The 19,176-nt window shown below is 43.4% G+C and overlaps 1 protein-coding gene and 1 long non-coding RNA gene across 10 annotated transcripts in view; one reads left to right on the top strand and one right to left on the bottom strand.

The window, feature by feature from the left end:
- The window catches only part of LOC126980580 (uncharacterized), a 62,337-nt gene extending 57,213 nt beyond the window's left edge, over positions 1-5,124 (top strand). For all 6 annotated transcript variants that reach the window (XR_007733382.1, XR_007733379.1, XR_007733384.1 and 3 more), the window contains 2 exons: positions 3,591-3,778; positions 4,617-5,124. This is a non-coding gene — a long non-coding RNA (uncharacterized LOC126980580). The remainder of the gene's footprint in view (positions 1-3,590; positions 3,779-4,616) is intronic.
- Positions 5,121-17,818, bottom strand: LOC126980578 (5'-nucleotidase domain-containing protein 3-like). 4 transcript variants are annotated; one of them, XR_007733378.1, is made up of 12 exons: positions 17,597-17,818; positions 15,143-15,318; positions 14,707-14,928; positions 14,440-14,466; positions 12,945-12,956; positions 11,674-11,802; positions 10,694-10,851; positions 10,169-10,355; positions 9,793-9,933; positions 9,376-9,527; positions 7,720-9,224; positions 5,121-7,589 (listed from the first exon to the last, which is right to left on the bottom strand). XR_007733378.1 is itself a non-coding variant. In XM_050830655.1 (11 exons), the coding sequence occupies exons 1-11, from the start codon at positions 17,748-17,750 to the stop codon at positions 9,020-9,022; spliced, it is 1,563 nt and encodes a 520-aa protein (XP_050686612.1). In that variant the 5' UTR covers positions 17,751-17,818; the 3' UTR covers positions 5,121-9,019. The 4 variants fall into 4 exon arrangements, 3 of the variants coding, with proteins under 3 accessions (XP_050686612.1, XP_050686613.1, XP_050686614.1); XM_050830655.1 differs by having other exon boundaries at positions 5,121-9,224; XM_050830656.1 differs by lacking the exon at positions 12,945-12,956 and having other exon boundaries at positions 5,121-9,224.
- Positions 17,819-19,176: the final 1,358 nt, after the last annotated feature.

The raw sequence follows: 19,176 nt of genomic DNA, 5'->3' as shown, positions 1-19,176 counted from the left end.
AGACGAGGAAGTAAGGAAGAAAGATCTAAAGACATATTTGAGAGGAAGATTGACAGGAAGAAGAAGAAGAAGAAGAGGAAGAGGAAGAGGAGGAAGAGGAGGAGGAGGAGGAGGAGGAAGAAGCAAGAATAGAGACGAAGGAAGGAAGGAAGGAAGGAAGGAAGATCTGAAGACATATTTGAGAGGAAGATTGACAGGAAGAAGAAGAAGAGGAAGGAGAGGAAGAGGAAGAGGAGGAGGAGGAGGAGGAGGACACAGATAAACACTGGTGATTGCGCATATACAAACCGATTACACACACACACACACACACACACACACACACACCCCATTGCCCGTGATTTCATTAGTTGCTTTATTAACTTTTCATGAGCTCGCTTGTGGCTATTCTCTCCCTCTCTCTCTCTCTCTCTCTCCCTCCCTCTCTCCCTCTGTTGTGACACTTTCCTCCCTCCCTCTGGGCCTAGGAAGGGAGAGAAAGAGGGAAAGGGAGAGAGAAAAGAGAGGGAGAGGAAAGGAAAGGGAGGAGATGAGAGAGAGAGAGAGAGAGAGAGAGTATATATAGTGGTTTTAGAGAGAGAGAGAGCGCGTGTCGCCTTTATCTGATAGGAGAGAGAGAGAGAGAGAGACCCATTTAAACACCTGTCAGTCGAATTTTTTTTTTTAATGTTAACTTAAGTCAGACAAATGTAATTCCGTCACCCTTTTAAATAGCTTAGTGGCCCCTTTACCTCCCCCCCACCCCATTATCCTGTTTTCTCTCTCTCTCTCTCTCTCTCTCTCTCTCTCTCTCTCTCTCTCTCTCTCTCTCTTCTCTCTTTTCTCTCTCTCTCTCTCTCTCTCTCTCTCTCTCTCTCTCTCTCTCTCTCTCTCTCTCTCTCTCTCTCTCTCTCTCTCTCTCTCTCTCTCCTTCTCTACTCTTTCCTCCCTTCCTCTTCCTCTCATCTCTCCCTCTCTCTCTCTCTCCCTCCCTCCCTTCCTCTTTCTTCTCCTTCCTGCCCATTCCTTTTTTTTCTCTCTCATCACTTTCCTTCTCTACTCTTTCCTCCCTTCCTCTTCCTCTCGTCTCTCCCTCCTTTCCTCACCCTCTCCCTCCCTTCCTTTACTCAGAAGCAAACACATTTACTTTCTGTACTAAAGCCTGATTAAATATATTGGCGGGATATTAACTCTCTCTCCCTCTCTCTCTCTCTCCCTTCCTCTCTCACTCCCATTGTTCTCTCCCTCCCTCCCTTCCTCCTCCTCCTCCTCCTCCTCCTCCTCCTGCCTCATCGGTCACCGCGTCATCAGATTTGGGTAATTTTATGAGATTTACTTCGATTTAGAGAGAGAGAGGGAGAGAGAGGGAGGGAGAGAAAGGGAGGGTGGGAGGAAGGGAGGGAGGGTGTGGGGCGTGGATATGTGTGTATGTGTGTGTGTGTTTGTGTGTATGAGTGTGTGTGCTCGTGTGACAAACAAAACACACACACACACACACACACACACACCACAAATACCGTTACCATGACAACCAATCTGCTACTTCTTAATTAACAGCGACTTCCAACACGTCTGCAGTTTACGAGAAAAAGAAATTATAAGTCTCACCTACCTTCCACTCCTCCTTCCGGTCCTGCCTCTCGTATGTGGCAATCCAGCGGTCTTTCCACGCCTTCAACGCCTTCTTCGGGTTCTTATATCACAGTACGGGAGAGCTATGCCTTCCCGGGGATGTAGTTCACGAGGAAAAAGTGATTATAATAAGACTTTTTCAATACACACGTGACATATCTCCTCTTTATCCTCAGTTTTCTCTTATATGTGGCACTCCAGCGGTCTTTCCACGCCTTCAACGCCTTCTTCGGGTTCTTATATCACAGTACGGGAGAGCTAAGCCTTCCCGGGGATGTAGTTCACGAGGAAAAAGTGATTATAATAGGACTTTTTCAATACACACGTGACATATCTCCTCTTTACCCTCAGTTTTCTCTTATATGTGGCGCTCCAGCGGTCTTTCCACGCCTTCAACGCCTTCTTCGGGTTCTTATACTGTAGTACGGGTGAGCTGAGCTTTCCCGTGAGTGTAGTTCACGAGGAAAAAGGAATTATGATAAGTCTTTTCCAATGTAACCGTTACCCAGCTCATCTTCACCCTCAGTGCTCTCTTATATGTGGCATTTCCGCGGTCTGTCCACGCCTTCAACACCTTCTACAGGTTCTTATACTATAGCGAGTGAGAGCTGAGCCTTGCCGGTAGTGTAATAGCAGAGGAAAAAGGAATTATAATAAGACTTTTCCAATACACACGTCACATGTCATCTTTATCCTCCGTTTTCTCCTGTATGTGACACTCCCGCGGTCTTTTCACACCTTCAACGCCTTCTTCGGGTTCTTATACTATAGTACGGGTGAGCTGAGCCTTGCCTGGGGCGTAGTTCACGAGGAAAAAGGAATTATGATAAGTCTTTTCCAATGTAACCGTCACGCACCTTATCTACAGCCTCAGTTTTCTCTTATATGCGGTCTTTCCACGCCTTCAACGCCTTCTTCGGGGTCTTATGCTACAGTACGGGATAGCTGAGCCTTGCCGCGGTTGTCTTGCACTAGAAAAACGGGCAAAATCAAGGCCTTTCCACGCACACCTTTTTGAAAATGGCACCGATTCACCCATACAGGCCCTTTAAAAATGGCGCCTCCTCAGGTGTACTGTTTACCTCTGGCTCTTTAAAAATGGCGGCATCTCAGCTGTTCTACCTCGCCCGGTCACAACTGTCAATAGAGAGGTCTTGATTTTCCTTATATTCTCGTGAATTATACCCTCGGTGACGCCATGCTGCCTCCCACTACAGTATAAGACCCTGAAGAAGGCGTAGAAGGCGTGAAAAGCCCGCTGGAGTGCCACATAGAGGAGGAAAATGAGGGTGAAGAGGAAGGAGGAGGAGGAGGTAAGGGGCAGCTGTATTGTAAAAGACTTAATTCCCTTTTCCTCCGCTATTACACACCCGGCAAGGCTCAGCTCTCGTCTACTTTAGTATAAGAACCCGAAGAAGGCGTAGAAGGGGTGAAAAGGCCGCTGGGATGCCATATAGAGGAGAAAACTGAGGGTGAAGAGGGAGAAGGGGAGGCAGGAGTTAGGGGACAGCTGCAGGGCGAGACTTAATTTACTTCTTTCGTGAGGCAGTTGAATATTTTTTGACCATGGATGCTGGGGAGTGTTTTCTGCTCTCTCTCTCTCTCTCTCTCTCTCTCTCTCTCTCTCTCTCTCTCTCTCTCTCTCTCTCTCTCTCTCAGTTTTCTTATCTTCCAATCTCTATATTTTCTGCTGCCTCTCTCTCTCTCTCCCTTTGTTTCTAGTCTTCATAGTTTTTCTTCTAAGTAATCTGAGTTTATGTACTGTAATTTGGTCTCTCTCTCTCTCTCTCTTCTTCTTCTTCTTCGTCCAGTGTTATCAAGTGTGTGTATGTATGTGTGTGTGTGTGTCATTCCTCTTAAGTCATTCGTAAGTTCATGTACTATAATCAGGTCTCTCTCTCTCTCTCTCTCTCTCTCTCTCTCTCTCTCTCTCTCTCTCTCTCTCTCTGTGTTCATAAATGTGTTCCTTCTCTTCTCAGGTGTGCCGGGAGGGAGGGACGGCTGGCTGACTGGCTCCCTACATCCCCTGTCACACATCTCCAAGCCTCAGCAGACCACCACGTGACCTGCACAGACCCAGGAAGACACAGGGATGGACTGACTGACTTCACTCTCTGCCTGTCTAGTGTCACACATTTCCGCCTCACACTTGAAGCTTTCCTGGGATGTGAGTTTCTGTGTATACTTTCAAAATTAATTCACTTATTCACTGCACTTCACCTTTCATTTCTGTATTTTCTTCCTTCCTTCATTCATTCATTACGTTTCAGTATTTATTCCCTCTCAGTCCTTTATTCTTTGTTGTATTCAATCATTCATAACATTCCTTTCCTTTCTTCCTATATCCCTGTAGCTTCTCGGTGGACTCTTGTTTGATTTAGTCTCCCTTCATTCTCTTTAGGGTACGGGAGAGATTAGTGCATGTGCCCCAGTGTTAGTATTCTTGCATTGCTGTTTTTTGTTAATTAAGCATTTTTATCTTGATTGCCACCCAACTTATATGCTTAGTTAGATTGAGCTTCAGTATATATGTAACCTCTAGTCTATGTTCTTATCCCTCTGACATTTTCACAAGTTTGTATTGAGAGAAATTTAAGCACACATCCATCTGAGCATTTTTATCTTGATTGACACTTCATTTATATGGTTAGTTAGATTGAGCTTCAGTATATAGTTACCTCTAGTCTATGTTCTTATCCCTCTGACATTTTCTCAAGTTTGTATAGAGAGAAATTTAAGCACACATCCATCTGAGCATTTTTATCTAAGCTTCATTTATATGCTTAGTTTGATTCAGCTTCAATATATAGTAAACCTTAGTCCATGTTCTTATCCCATTGACATTTTCACAAGTATATATACATGGAATTTAGATTTACTGTATAGAATCAAGCTAATGTAGGGTGTATTTACAGGGTTCACAAGTATATAGAGTGAGAATTATGATTTATTGTATAGTATAAGCTTTTCTTTATGGTACCAAACTAATCCACAGCACTTTACAGATGACGTCCCGGGCTTGGCTGAGGCAGACAGGACAGCAGAGAAAGACCCAACCAAGTGACAGGAGAGAGGAAGACCCAACAAGACCCAAGTGACAGGACAGCAGAGGAAGACCCAATGAGACCCAACCAAGTGACAGGAGAGTAAGACTGCCCAGAGGAACCACCACCAGCGAGGCAACTGCCCGCCCTCATCATCCCCTCCTGACATGACTCCTCTCCCCCAAGGCTTGAGACCATGTACAGGCATCATCTCAAGCCCTGTGCAGGATGAGGTCAGGTCAGGAGGGAGGGATGGGTATGTCAGTTGCCTCGCTGGGAATAGAAGGGCAGACTTACCTTACTTCCTGTTCTGTCAAGTGTTGGAGAGTGAGAGGATGAGATGACTGGAAGAGGATCAATGAGCAAAGAACTGAAGAGAAAGAGGATTGGAACCCTTGCAACAATATACCATCAAGCTACATGTATAAAAGGAGTTGAACACTTTTGGGGAGAATGAAAGACTCGTTCATTTAAGTCTTTTCTTTCTTCACTTGTTCTTTCATAATTACACCTTGGAACAGTAACACAACCTTCCTGCTCCTTCCCTCATTATGTGTTTCATCATAACTATATAATTACCTGCCCAAATTTGATATGACAACACTTTTCACACTTTTCTTCTCACATAATTAGTTCTGTATAGATTAGGATGACATCTTTAGTTCTGTATATTTGTCTAATTCCTCTCATTTCAAGTCTTCAACACCATCTAGCTCAGCGGTTCCCAAACTGGGGGGTCATCAAATTCTTAGCAAGACTCTGCCCTGAATGTCATGTTACCTTCACTATACCCTAAAACATTACTCTGATCTTCCTCTCCAACATCAACCTCTTGGCAACACTCCATCCTCAGTGTCATGTTACCTTACACAATAATGCTACAAAATACCTCTTGGCACGCACACACACACACACAGACTCCAGCACCTCCGTCTGTCACTCCACCAACTCAAGATATAATATAAATCACTCCATCCTTAAGATAATGAATGTTGTTGGTGTTGTTGGTGAGAAAAGAAAATAATTATTAAAATATGTACAGTGACAGTTAAACAGAATAAAACCTAACATGCATTTCCCTGGCGAAGGAGAAACTCTGTGCAGATCAACGGCACTGAACACGATAAGTTATGAATCATGGATCGACTGAGAGACAGACAGAGAAGTATATTTACAAAGACATGCTTAAAAATGCGTTTCACTGGTTATGAGAAAGTCCTCGAAGGCGGAGACCCTTACTGAACACAATGGATGAATCGTGGACTGGGTTATGTCTTGGTAGACTCAGCAATATCAAACTCTGCAAGCTGACGAGAGTGCTGATGTTAGTGCTGAAAGTGCTGAGTGAAGACTAACTAAGCATTTCTGAATCGTAGACTGGCAATGGCTCACAGCAAACTCAGCATCAGCAGCATATAACAACATTGGATTCTCCTCTTAATACTGATCTCACTACTGTAGAATCCTGAGCTACATAAATTCACTGGCAGGATCGACTGTACCAAACAAAACTTATGCATCATGGACCGAGCAGGAGATAAAAGCAGCTTTAGACTCGGCATCAACAGCATGGCATCAAAACATTACTGGATTCTGCTCTTGAATGCTGATCTCACTACTGTAGAATCCTGAGCTACTGACTGACCAAGAGATAGTTTTACACAGCATCAACAGCATGGCATCACAACACTACTGGATTCTGCTGTTAATGCTGATCTCACTACTGTAGAATCCTGAGCTATTGACTGACCAGGAGATAGTTTTACACAGCATCAACAGCATGGCATCAGAACACTACTGGATGCTGAGATGAACCCTAAAGCCTCTATCACTCAACATGAACCTTCTAAATAAATAAAAAAAACTGGCTCTATGCGGCAAAACCCAAAAGCTACAAACTACCAACAAAAGGTTAAAGCAACGCACTAAACTCCTCCAGCAACTAAGGGGAGCGAGGGTTTTAAAATATGAGGAGAGCAAAGAATAATGTAACATCTAGCAGCTATCAAAATAACTCAGCTGCCTGCCTTTACGCCTCTGTACAAAATCGTTAGGTGTATAAACGAATGCCTGACACACACACACACATACATATATATAGCAGCGTCTAGCAGGCTTTTTTGTTGCTCTTTTCGTTTTCTGCCCTAGACCTGCCTCCCTTGCTGTGAAAATAAATAAATAAAACACAAACACACACACACACACACACACTCGAACACAGCACCGCACCAGGACGGGACTCTAGTTAAAACATCTTACTGTCTCGAGTTTAACATTTCGATTGGGTAAGTCATTATTTTGGGCGACACCAAACGTTCGCTGTCGTCAGATCCGCATAACTACACACGCTCAACAACTCCTATATTAGCTGTTGTAGACTTTATCCTAAGTATCAGCATTCATATGAGGCTTGTAGTGAAAGAGGGACTTACTTACTATTACATTATGAAGCGTGTAAGCCTCTCTACCATCACACGCCTCGTATATTCAATGATTTGTATTGATTTACGTAATAAACTTAGACTCCAAACTGTTGTAGACTTCAGTTAAACATGGCCAATGAGTGTGCAACATACCCACTCACACACAAGCACTCGCATCCACGCCACTCCTCATAAACCCTCTGAACGATTACCAACGAGACCAACGTAGATACGACTCGTAAATATCAATAAATTATGCAACACGTCAAAACATACACTACGCAGTTACATACAGTCATAAAAACACAAACAAATGCATTATAAAACAAACACAAATCCATTACCATGTGCTCTAGGAGACTTAAGATAACATAAGTGCTTGGCTCACAACCCAATTCACAGGTAAGTATGATTTCAGACAATATTCTTGGCTTTCAATACTGAGACACTTGGTGATTTTTGAAGTGTTAGAAGGGCTGCTGAGACACATATAACAGTCCCCTGCCCTAACCTGCCACAAGGGAAGAACTGCAGATACGTTTAAACAATACCCAAGGCTTTTTGTGACACCAGGGATGACAGACGTTTGATCGCTGGTGTTACAAGGGATGGCAAGACACATAACAGCCCCCTGCCCTAACCTGCCACAAGGGAAGAACTACAGATACCTTTAAAAAATACCCCTGGCTTTTTGTGACACCAGGGATGACAGATGTTTGATCGCTGGTGTAAGAAGGGACAGCAAGACACAACCCTCTACTCCTCCTTGCCACACTTCCCTTGCCACTGAGCCACCAAGGAAGGATTGTGGACGCCTTCAAGAAATAGTCCTGGATTTTTGTGACACCGGGCACGACAGACGTTTGACGATCACTGGGGTATATTAAGAGGCACCACGACACATACCAACCCCCTGCCCCTGCATACCACACTTGCCTTGCCACACAGCCAATTATATACCTTTAAAATTGTCCTCACAGTTCCCTATTATTGCTTTACATTACTCTACATAAGACACTGATGAGAGAATTATTGTCATGCTGATGGGCATAGAATGACATTAAAAATCTGACTTTCTACCACAGCACATGACCAATTTTTCCTTGCATTGACTCATGGTAAGATTATCACAAGAGCATATTATAGTGTCAGAATCAGTCTTCCTCTGGCACTTGGCTACACTTAATGAGGAGAGGAGAATGAGGCTTAACACACCACAGTTTAAAGCTAGACTCTGCCCCAATACATGTCAACTCAGACTAAAACAAGAGCTTATTGCAGAGTCGATATCAACCTCCCTGCCACCAAAGGATGGATTATAATCAGGCCTATAAAACCCATCTAAGACATCCTTCCCTTCTTCAAGATCTCATATACAATAACACATATAAAACAACTTATTGCAGCGTCAAACTAACCCTCTCTGGAACATGGATGGACGTAGCAAAGGGGACGATTAAGAGCTATATAACCCCCATCTTACCCTTCCTTCCCTCCCTTCTGATCTCATATACAACAACCCATATAATACAGGACTTATTGCAGCGTCAAACTAACCCACTCTGGCACATGGATGGACGTAGCACAGGGGACCATAACCAGGCAAGTAAACCCCCATTTTACCCTTCCTTCCCTCCCTCCTGATCTCATATACAACAACACACAAAACAGGACTTATTGCAGCATCAAACTAACCCACTATGGCACATGGGGATGATAACCAGGCATGTCAACCCCCTCCTATCCATCCCTCCCTCCCTCCTGATCTCATTCACAACAACACATATAAAAATAAAATCTGGGGAGCACCTCATGAGAGCTCCGCAAGACACAGCACTCCCTCACTCACTACAAAATTCGAGGGGAGCTTCCACCCCCTTGGATAATACTTAAGCTTGGTGTGAGAGCGTTGAGATCCATGACGCGAGGCCGTAAAGCCGCTCAGACGAAGAGGGACTTGTATTCGTGCGGGAGAACGCCTCGCCGGGGATAGAACGTGTGGTTGACAGAGTAGTCGTTGAGGTTGGAGAGGCGTGACGTGTAGATGTCGGCGAAACGGAACAGCCGCCGTGAGAAGTACGTGGGGTTGTTGTGGGTGCGGAAGACGCTGCCAAAGTGTGCGTTGAACATGGCCTTGGTCTTCTGTCTGTGGGGGGACGCGCTTGGTTAGTCTAGGGTGCATTGGAACAGAGGTCATTGATAAGAACAAAAAGAAGTGGCCAAGATGGAACACTGGGATAGAGGCATAAGAAAGAAAAGAAAAATTCACATATACTCAATTCTCACAGCGTCCTCACCTCAGCTGGTCTCTCTCCTCCACCCATCCCTTGACGATCTGGCGCGACGTCTCATCCTCGAAGTCCTGGCAGCTCTCGATCAGCGACTGCAGCACCACCAGCCACCCGCTCGTCTTCTTGTACTCCAGCGAATTGAGGCACTGGATCTCATACTGGAAAGGTGGCGTTTAGAGAATCAACACCCACTGCCTGTTACGTCATTAGGGATTGTTTTTTAATCCCTCCCTTTTTTACTCCTCTTATTACACTGTCTTTTTTTATTTTTCATCTTTTGAGGCACTGAAACTCATACTGGAAAGGTGAAGGTTAAAGCAAGAGTCAACACCCACCACCTGTTACGTCATTAGGGCTAGTGTGACAGAGGTAAGCAAGAGTGGTATATTAAGAATCATCCCGCTAGTCCCCCCCCTCACTCACGTCTAGCTCCCAGATGATTGCTCCCGTCCGCCAGCTGTGGTTGAGGGACACGTCAGCCAGGTCACTGTACGGGTGGTCACCGAAGTACAGAAGCTCCTGCCCGTGCCAACCCTTCATCTCCTGCAGCTGCTTCAAGTTGCCCTGAGGGAGAAAATAGAAGGATTTGAGCTATTTCTTCTTCTTTTTCTTCTTCTTTGCTTGATGCCCTTGTCTGAGCTCCTTATTATACTTCATCATACAAGCTGGACTGATTTGACCCACAGAAGAAAGCCCCATATATCAAAGTTAGCCTGATTTGACCAACAGAGAACCCCTCACATCAGAGCAAAAGTTGGACTGATTTGACTGACATAAGAAAGCCCCATTCAGCCCACACCTCCAGGTAGACTTTCCCCTTCTCCAGGCTGGTGACGGGGCCCCACGTCTGCACCAGGATCTCCTCATTCAACTGCCGGAAGGGCCGCATGCAGTCCGTGAAGAAAGCCGGCTTCTTGGCGCTGGCGATCACCACATCGAAGTAGTTCCGCCAGTCCTCGCCCAGAAGGTACGTCATGCCAACATTACTGGGGAGGGAATGAGGGAATAAAGCTCCTTGCAGTGTCTCTCTATACATGACAAAAACAAGCAATGGGGAGAGAATGAGAGAATAAAATCTCCTCTCAATGTCTCTATAAATGACAAAAAATAATTGGAATGTTATTTATTAAATGGTCCTCCCCTAATAAGTGTGCCATTATAAGATTTCTGGTGAGGAGAAAAGAAAGTTTCCTCTCAGTGTTTCCTTATACACAACAAAGAGATGAGGTATGAGGTATGACTGTTTCAGACTCTACCAGTGAAAAAAATTATGAAAGAGTGAATATCCTGGTTTGTTCTTGCACTAGGAATCAGTCTTACATACACAAAGGAGAAGGGGCTGTTGGTGATGATGAAGAGCTCCTTTTTATTCTGCTTCAGCCGCTCAAAGAAGGTGATGAGGTGCGGGTCCTTGATCAGGTAGTCGCCGATGTTCCGCGCCACAATCCGGTGCATCTCGGGGTGGATGGAGCTGATGGCGGCCTGGTCAAGGAGGAGGAGGATTGATTATTTGAGCGTTCATCTTGGCGTCGCAACTGCTGGGTCATATGGCGCCGAGCACACAAGGAGGAGGAAGAGGGGGGGAAATGGAACCAGTATTACCACGACTATCATTACATCATAGTCTGTCTCGTTAACCACAGCAAAGGAAGAAGGCAAAGGATGAATGAATGCCCACTGGATGACAAGGGAAACAGTAGCTTACTTAATACCATCCATCATTGCCTGTCTCGTCACACCAGCCACAGGAAAGGATGAATGAATGCCCACTGGATAAAAAGGGAAACAGCACCTTACATTATACGAGCTATCATTATCACTGCCTGTCTCGTCACACCAGACACAGGAAAGGGTCTAGATATTGACACATACTCCTCTTCCAACTATATTTTTCTGGGTTCGTGAATGCCATACGATTATTACTAAGTGAAAGGTTGTAGGGAACAGAACAAGACCTGGTTGGCTGACTGATACTTCTGGATACTGTGTTGGAACTGATCTTAAGGGTACGAATGCCCTCGGAAGGAAGAGCTTGGAATATAGGCATCAATGGCACACAGAGAGGCAGAAGATATGCTAAACTTTACACCATTGAAGAGAGACTAGAGGAAACTGTATACTACGCTAGAACTGATCTCAAGGGAATGAATGGCCTAAGAAGGAAGAGCTTGGAACACAGACATCACTGGTTCACGAGAGGACAGAGGGATGGACTGGCTACTATATTCGAACTGACATCAAGGAAATAAATGACCAAGGAAGGAAGGAAGAGCTTGAAATATAAACAATAGCACACATCCATACCTTGACGTCATTGAAGAGAGGGACGGAGTGGTAGGCGAGGTTGTTATCCATGAAGTACTGCGCGACCTGACTCAGCAGACACATCTCAGGCAGGGAGAAGAGGTCAGCCAGGTGGGCCATCTTGGTGTCCTGAAACGGGACACTCGGGATTAACTCCATGCTCATGAGGGAAGGAGACTGACCAAGGAATGTGATGAGTTTAGAAATGGCCACACTATACACTGCCCCATCAACACAGGCAGAGTTATCAAAGGAAATATGACCCAGTTAGTTTCAGAGGCCCCCTGACGCTTCCCTCGTAAGAATATCAGCCATAGAATGAAAGGAAATAACAGTGGAAGGAAGGCAAACTGCTTCTGACTCCACCAGTGAATGGGATAAAAGAGTGAAGATTTTGGTTAATTCTTGCACTAGGAAATCTGCCATCAACAACCTAAGATGATGAAGGATATTAAATTAGCATGGGTTATTATTCTGAGTAGGGATGAAAGAGCGATGATTCTGGTTAATTTTTGCACTAGGAAATCTGTCATCAACAACCCAAGATGATGAAGGATATTAAATTAGCATGGGTTATTATTCTGAGTAGGGATGAAAGAGCGATGATTCTGGTTAATTCTTGCACTAGGAAATCCACCATCACTTGAATGCCCTAAAACCTAAGATGATGAAGGAAGATTAGAAACTTTAGCATTGGTTATTAGTCTGAGTAGGGATGAAAGAGCGAAGAGTCTGGTTAACTCTTACACTAGGAATTTTGCCATCACTTGAATGACCTAAAACCTACGAAGGATCAGCGTGGGTTACTGTTCTGGGTGGAGGGTGAGGGAGGTGACAATACTTAGGTCAGGTCTAGGATCATGTTAGGTGGCTACAACTAGAACCTATAACTGTGCTTCAAGCTGGCAGAATATTTTAGAGGAAGTTAATACACACACTCACACACACACACACATACAGCAAAGGAAAGATACCCAAGTCCACAAGGTTTTTAGTAATTCTTTGTTAGTTACGATATGTGTGAAGAAAAGATACCCAATTCCACAAGGTCTTCCCAGCAATTCTCTCTGCTAGGTATGATATCATTTGTGTTAGTGAATTTGAAAAGACAGATACTCGTTTTTTTTTGGAAAGTTTTGTTTAGTCGGCGCAACATCTGTGGTCATATGCCGGACAGATACTCAAGTCCCAAAGGGTTCATCTCTGTTATGGTATCAGTGATGTTAGAAGAATGTGAGAGCAATGCAAGAGGAAAAAGTTTAGATGCTTACCATAGTGTAACCCTGTGAGGAATTAACTTGGTATTAAAAGTCTACATGGGATATGATGTTAAACAGATTATATATACAGCATAAGATGTTAGATAGATATGTATTCATGATGCATTTATGAACATCTAAGGCATTCAGGAATCCAAATATTAACAACAATAGTGAAAATAATAATAAAGAAAGACTACAAATCAAGGAACCAGTAATATATTCAAGACATTTCCAAACTACTTTACACATTGACAAAACTGCACGGCTAGAGGGTGATTTACTAGGCGGTGCATGGGAAGAGTTATTACGGCTAACACTATGGGAAAGGGAGCCACATGAGACCGACTTTAGTAATAGTTTTTATAGCAACAAATTACCAAGTCCTTCACGGAGCTGAGGACGAATTATTACCACCAACACATTTTGAAAGTGAGCCACACAAGACTGACTTTAGTAATAGTTTTTATAGCAACAAATTACTAAGTCCTTCACAGTGTTGAGGATGAATTATTACCACCAACACATTTTGAAAGTGAGCCACACAAGACTGACTTTAGTAATAGTTTTTATGGCATCTCTTTCAGCAACTTCTTTTAGTAGCAAATTACCGAGTCCTTCACGGTGTTGAGGACGAATTATTACCAACATATTTTGAGAGTGAGCCATGCAAGACTGACTCCAGCGTTAGTACTGCCACTCTTTATGTGTTCAAGGTTTGCCTACAGAACACACACACACATACACACACACACACACTAGTTAAGGTTCATAGCAATATTCAAGTCTAGTGTTAGTCTTTACCATACTCGTGTCAGCTCTATACAAGGATACAGTGGATGGATGGGATGGCGTGGGGGTACTAGGCTCAGGTTCTTAAATGTACCAGCCTCCCATATGACTGTTTCCCAAGGCCACATTCAGAGAAGATTAACCGGGTTTTCATGGGTGGTGATTTTGATTATCCCATTCAAGGTGCAGAAGTCGTGTTAAAACTACCACTGGCATCACAAAACAGTCCATGAAAACCCTGGCAACTTCCCCGAGAGGCTTTTCAAACAGGCCAAATTCAGAGAAGATTAACCGGATTTTCATGGGTAGTGATTTTGATTTTCCCGTTCAAGGCGCAGAAGTCAGTTAAAACTATCACTGACGTCACAAATTAGTCTATGAAAACCCCAACAACTTCCACGAGAAGCTTTTCAAACAGGCCACAGAGAAGATTAGTCGGATTTTCATGAGTGATCTCCCTATTTAAGATGCAGAAGTCGGTTAAAACTACCACTGGCATCACAAAACAGTCCATGAAAAACCCGGGCAACTTCCACGAGAGGCCTTTCAAACAGACGTATACTGAGGTGCCAATACGTTTAAAAATACACCCTTATTAATCTCTCTATTAGTGCATGTTAGTCCCCCCTGGTGATCACAGTAAGCTTCTCCCACACAAGCACATCTACCACTAGGCTAACAGGTACAAGCAGCATGGGGTGTCAACTCTCCTTACCGTCTGAAAATTATTTAGTTCACAGAGCTGAAGAAGCAGATCCAGGGATGTAAATGACATGAAAAAGTGCAAGGTTCTATATACTTCTCATTACTCTAAAGTGACTGTTAGTGAAGTGCAAGAAACAGGTCAACATTAGAGTATAAATAGACAAGTAAGATATATATATAGGTCATCATTATTGTTTGTATTCAAGGCATGACACTCGGTTTAAAGAAATACGTATTATCCATTAATCGTAAGAGGTAGCCGTGCACGCATACTGACCCCCCTGAGATGACCCTCCACGTAATGCAGAGGCAGCGAGCGACTCTTATAGATACTCAGCACCTCCTCCTGGCTCAGACACGTCATCCCGCGGTATATGGAGCCAATCTGAAGCTGCTGAAATTGGTCCATCTTCATTAGCAGCCCTTTCTCGATGTCATAGTGAAGCCCACGTACAGCTAAGTCCCGGTTGTACTGAAGATTCTTGATGTCCTCGGGGTACTGGAAAGGGCACTCGAATAGGTATATGCTCTACTGCCAATCCTAAGGGCCAAATTGCCATAATGTGTATGTGTGAAATCATTAAGGAGGAAACTGTATAGCATGTTGGAACTGATCTCAAGGGAATGAATGGCCTAGGAAGGGAGGAAGAACTTGGAATACAGGCATCAATGGCACACATACACACACACACACACACACACAAGGCACTTACCCTATACTTGGAGACGAGGACATTCTTGCCTAGGTCGTAGATCAGGTTTTCAACGGCAACTTTGTAATGGGCTAAGGTGTAATCATAGTCAAAGCCGTAGACCTTGATATCGCGCAGGTCGAGCTCATTGTTACCGAAGACTGAGCGTGGGTTGACATTTTCCGGGAGTTTCTTACCTGAAAAACAATAGGATTAGGTATGTGGGTGTGTTAGTGGTCAAGAAAACATGTACATCTGAGCTGAGAAATAATATCAACAGAGACTCAGATACTGTATGACTCTCCTCTGATTCTATACATATGAAAACTCTCCTTAATGCCAGTCTAATCTCTCTCTCTCTCTCTCTCTCTCTCTCTCTCTCTCTCTCTCTCTCTCTCTCTCTCTCTCTCTCCAGGGGCAAAACTATGGGATGTGGGGTGAAAAAATACAAAACTACCAAAGAAAATACATGATAGTCTTCCAGTTCATAATTGTACATATGAAAACTCTCCTTCAGGCCAAAATATATGAACTGAGATTCCATTTGACATTTCACGGGGTCAAAAAAAACATGTACATCTGAGCTCTTTGAGAACTATATGAGCTGGGAAAAATAAGAAGAGTTATCCAGATTAGCATGACTCCATTTGACATTTCAGCAAGCCAGAAGCAATGTCGTTAGCTATTTAGTGTGTTAGTGGTAAAATGAATATGTACCTCAGAGCTCTGTGAAAAAAATAAGCTAAGAAATATAGAGTGACCCAGATTAGCATGACTCCATTTGACATTTCAGCGAGCCAAAAGCAATGTCATTAGCTATTTAGTGTGTTAGTGGTAAAATGAATATGTATCTCAGAGCTCTGTCAAAAAAATCTGAGATGGGAAGTATAGTAAGTGACCCAGATTAGCACAACTCCATTTGACATTTCAGCAAGCCAAAAGCAATGTCATTAGCTATTTAGTGTGTTAGTGGTAAAATGAATATGTATCTCAGAGCCCTGTCAAAAAAATCTGAGATGGGAAGTATAGTAAGTGACCCAGATTAGCACGACTCCATTTGAAATTCCAGCGAGCCATTACGTCACACCCATGAAAAAATTATCTCTCCAAGTCTAGTGCACGGTTAAAGGTAAGGTAAGGATGGGTACAAACGCTACAGCTGTGCATGGCTGTGGTGCTCATCTCCAATCCATTAGCCCTTAGAGCAGTGTACGGTTACTAAAGATAAAGTAACTTGGGTGTGTGTGTATTCTGAGGGTAAAGTTAGCTATGTCTATTCAAAGCCAGGGGATGGCATTACATCACATCCATTAATTAAAAAGTGATCGCTCACTGTCACGAGATGCGGCTAAAAATATACATAGGCATTGCCAGGGAAAGTATGCTGACCAATACAGTGTCCAATCCGTTATGTAAGGCTGAAATAGTTTCCCTGGCAACACACATCTATGTATTATGAGAGGTTACATGCTTGACTGAGCAATCGAGTGACAAAGTAGATAAAATGATCAAAATAAAGAAAAAAAATTGATCTCGACAACCACAGCATCACCGCAAATCATCTCACAGCATCAGTAAAGGGCTGTGATGCTAAACTACTCTAAACCAAAAGTGCTGAGTGCTTGCCAGGGTGTGACAAGCATGACAGATGAATTTGAACAGCATAGAAATAATAAAATAAATAAATGAAAATATCTTCGTAGCCACAGCATCACCACAGATCATCTCACAGCATAAGTATAGTGCTAAAACTACTCTAAACCCACAAGTGCTGAGTGTTGGCCAGTGTGACAAGCATGACAGATGAATTTAAACAGCATAGAAATAATAAAGTGCTGAGTGCTTGCCAGGGTGTGACAAGCATGACAGGTGAATAAGCACAGCATAATAATAATAATAATAACAATAATAATAATAATAATAATAATAAAGAAGTAAGAAAACCACAGCATCAATTCAGATCATCAGTAAAGTGCCCTAAACTACTCTAGAAAAGTGATGTAAGGATTATTAAGAAGAAAAACAAAGAGATGTGGATAATTTAAGAGAGAGAGAGAGAGAGAGAGAGAGAGAGAGAGAGAGAGAGAGAGAGAGAGAGAGAGAGAGAGAGAGAGAGAGAGAGAGAGAGAGAGAGAGAGAATGATGATGGAAAGGAAGGAAAAGAACACAGATAAAGATATAAACGAAGGAGAGAGAGAGAGAGAGAGAGAGAGAGAGAGAGAGAGAGAGAGAGAGAGAGAGAGAGAGAGAGAGAGAGAGAAAGCACAGGTAAGAAAAAATATTAGGCCCAGGTGAGGTATGGTTGATGGTTGATGGTGGACGTTAACCCGGTAGCTGGGAGGGGCCAAATTTGTGGCTTTACCGTGAACCAAAGATTCCCCTTGATATAAACCCTCCCAGTCACAAATGCGTTGATCTATATTATGAAATAGTTAGTGTGGGTGATGGTGGACTTGGTTGCTGGTTGACACTCACTCTCCCATAGCTTCTTGTGGTCTTGGTAACACTTGTGCAGGAAGTCCTCTGAGTATTCCCTCTTTGGAGTGGCACACATCCCCCCAATGGAAGGGGCTGCTCTCGCCCTCACTGACGCAAGGAACAGACTGGAAATACCTCGCCGGGGAGACATTATGCACCTGTGCCAACCGAGGCTAGGGTCGTCTGCACCTCCTCCTCCTCCTCCTCCTCTTCTTCTTCCTCCGGGGCCAGTACCGGTACCAGATTTCTCGGTATCGGTACCATTCTGCTCGGTATTGGTACCAGTCTGCTCGGTATTGGTACCAGTCTGCTCGGTACCGGTACCAATACTGATCAGTTGCTCACGGTGTCTGATTTTCTCCTCATCTCTCCTTCTTTCCTTCACTCCTTCTTCACTTCTTCTCTTCTTCTTCTCTTCTTTTTCTCTTCTTTTTCTCTTCTTTTATTCTCTCTCTCTCTCTCTCTCTCTCTCTCTCTCTCTCTCTCTCTCTCTCTCTCTCTCTCTCTCTCTCTCCTGAATAAAGCGAATATTTACGTTTTCGAGAATAAAAATCATCATATATAATTATTATGGATGGACTCATAATCTATATAAAAACAATAACTTACAGTAACAATACTTATATTAACAAACCTTTACAAAATAACGTTCAAGAATAATGGATGTCAGTGTTTAATGGCTATAGAGTTGGATATGGTAATTTCTCACGCACGTCATATGTTGGTGAAGTATGTGCATATGTGGTTCAGTGACCGTCTTCCTGCATACCTCGAGCCAAGAATATATGTGGGCCAAGCAACATATACTTCCTCCCTTCCTTAATTCCTTCATTCTTCCTTCCTTCCTTCAGTCATTCATTTTTCCCTTCTTCCTCTCCTTCCATATCCCTCCATCCTTCCTTCCCCTTCTACATCTTTCAATATCCTCTCGTCTTTTCTGGTCCTTTCATTCTTTCTTCTTCTCCTTCCTTCAGTCATTCATTTTTCCCTTCTTCCTCTCCTTCCATATCCCTCCATCCTTCCTTCACCTTCTACACCTTTCAATATATCCTCTCGTCTTTTCTGGTCCTTTCATTCTTCCTTCTTCTCCTTCCTTCAGTCATTCATTTTTCCCTTCTTCCTCTCCTTCCATATCCCTCGATCCCTCCGTCACCTTATATATCTTTCAATATATCCTCTCGTCTTTTCTGGTCCATTTGTCTTATTTCTTCTGTGCACTGTCTATATAAAAAGTTCATTATCTTCGTTCACTTCTCATTCATCGCTCGACGGAAGTTTCAATAATCTTCCATGGATTAAGTAGCTGCGTCATTTGTTATCTCGATCGTTTATCAGTCGTATTTATTTTCTAAGAGATTATCTATATCTACGTAGAGAGAGAGAGAGAGAGAGAGAGAGAGAGAGAGAGAGAGAGAGAGAGAGAGAGAGAGAGAGAGAGAGAGAGAGAGAATTGACTGACTGACTGACTGACTAACTGACTGAAATTGCACTAAGAAACCGTATATATATCTAGAATTGCAAAAAAATACGAGAGAGAGAGAGAGAGAGAGAGAGAGAGAGAGAGAGAGAGAGAGAGA

This window comes from Eriocheir sinensis, chromosome 44 (assembly GCF_024679095.1).
Source record: "Eriocheir sinensis breed Jianghai 21 chromosome 44, ASM2467909v1, whole genome shotgun sequence".
NCBI classification, from domain to species: domain Eukaryota; kingdom Metazoa; phylum Arthropoda; class Malacostraca; order Decapoda; family Varunidae; genus Eriocheir; species Eriocheir sinensis.
Note: the sequence above shows the minus strand (reverse complement) of the source record. Positions and strands in the feature narration are given on the sequence as shown.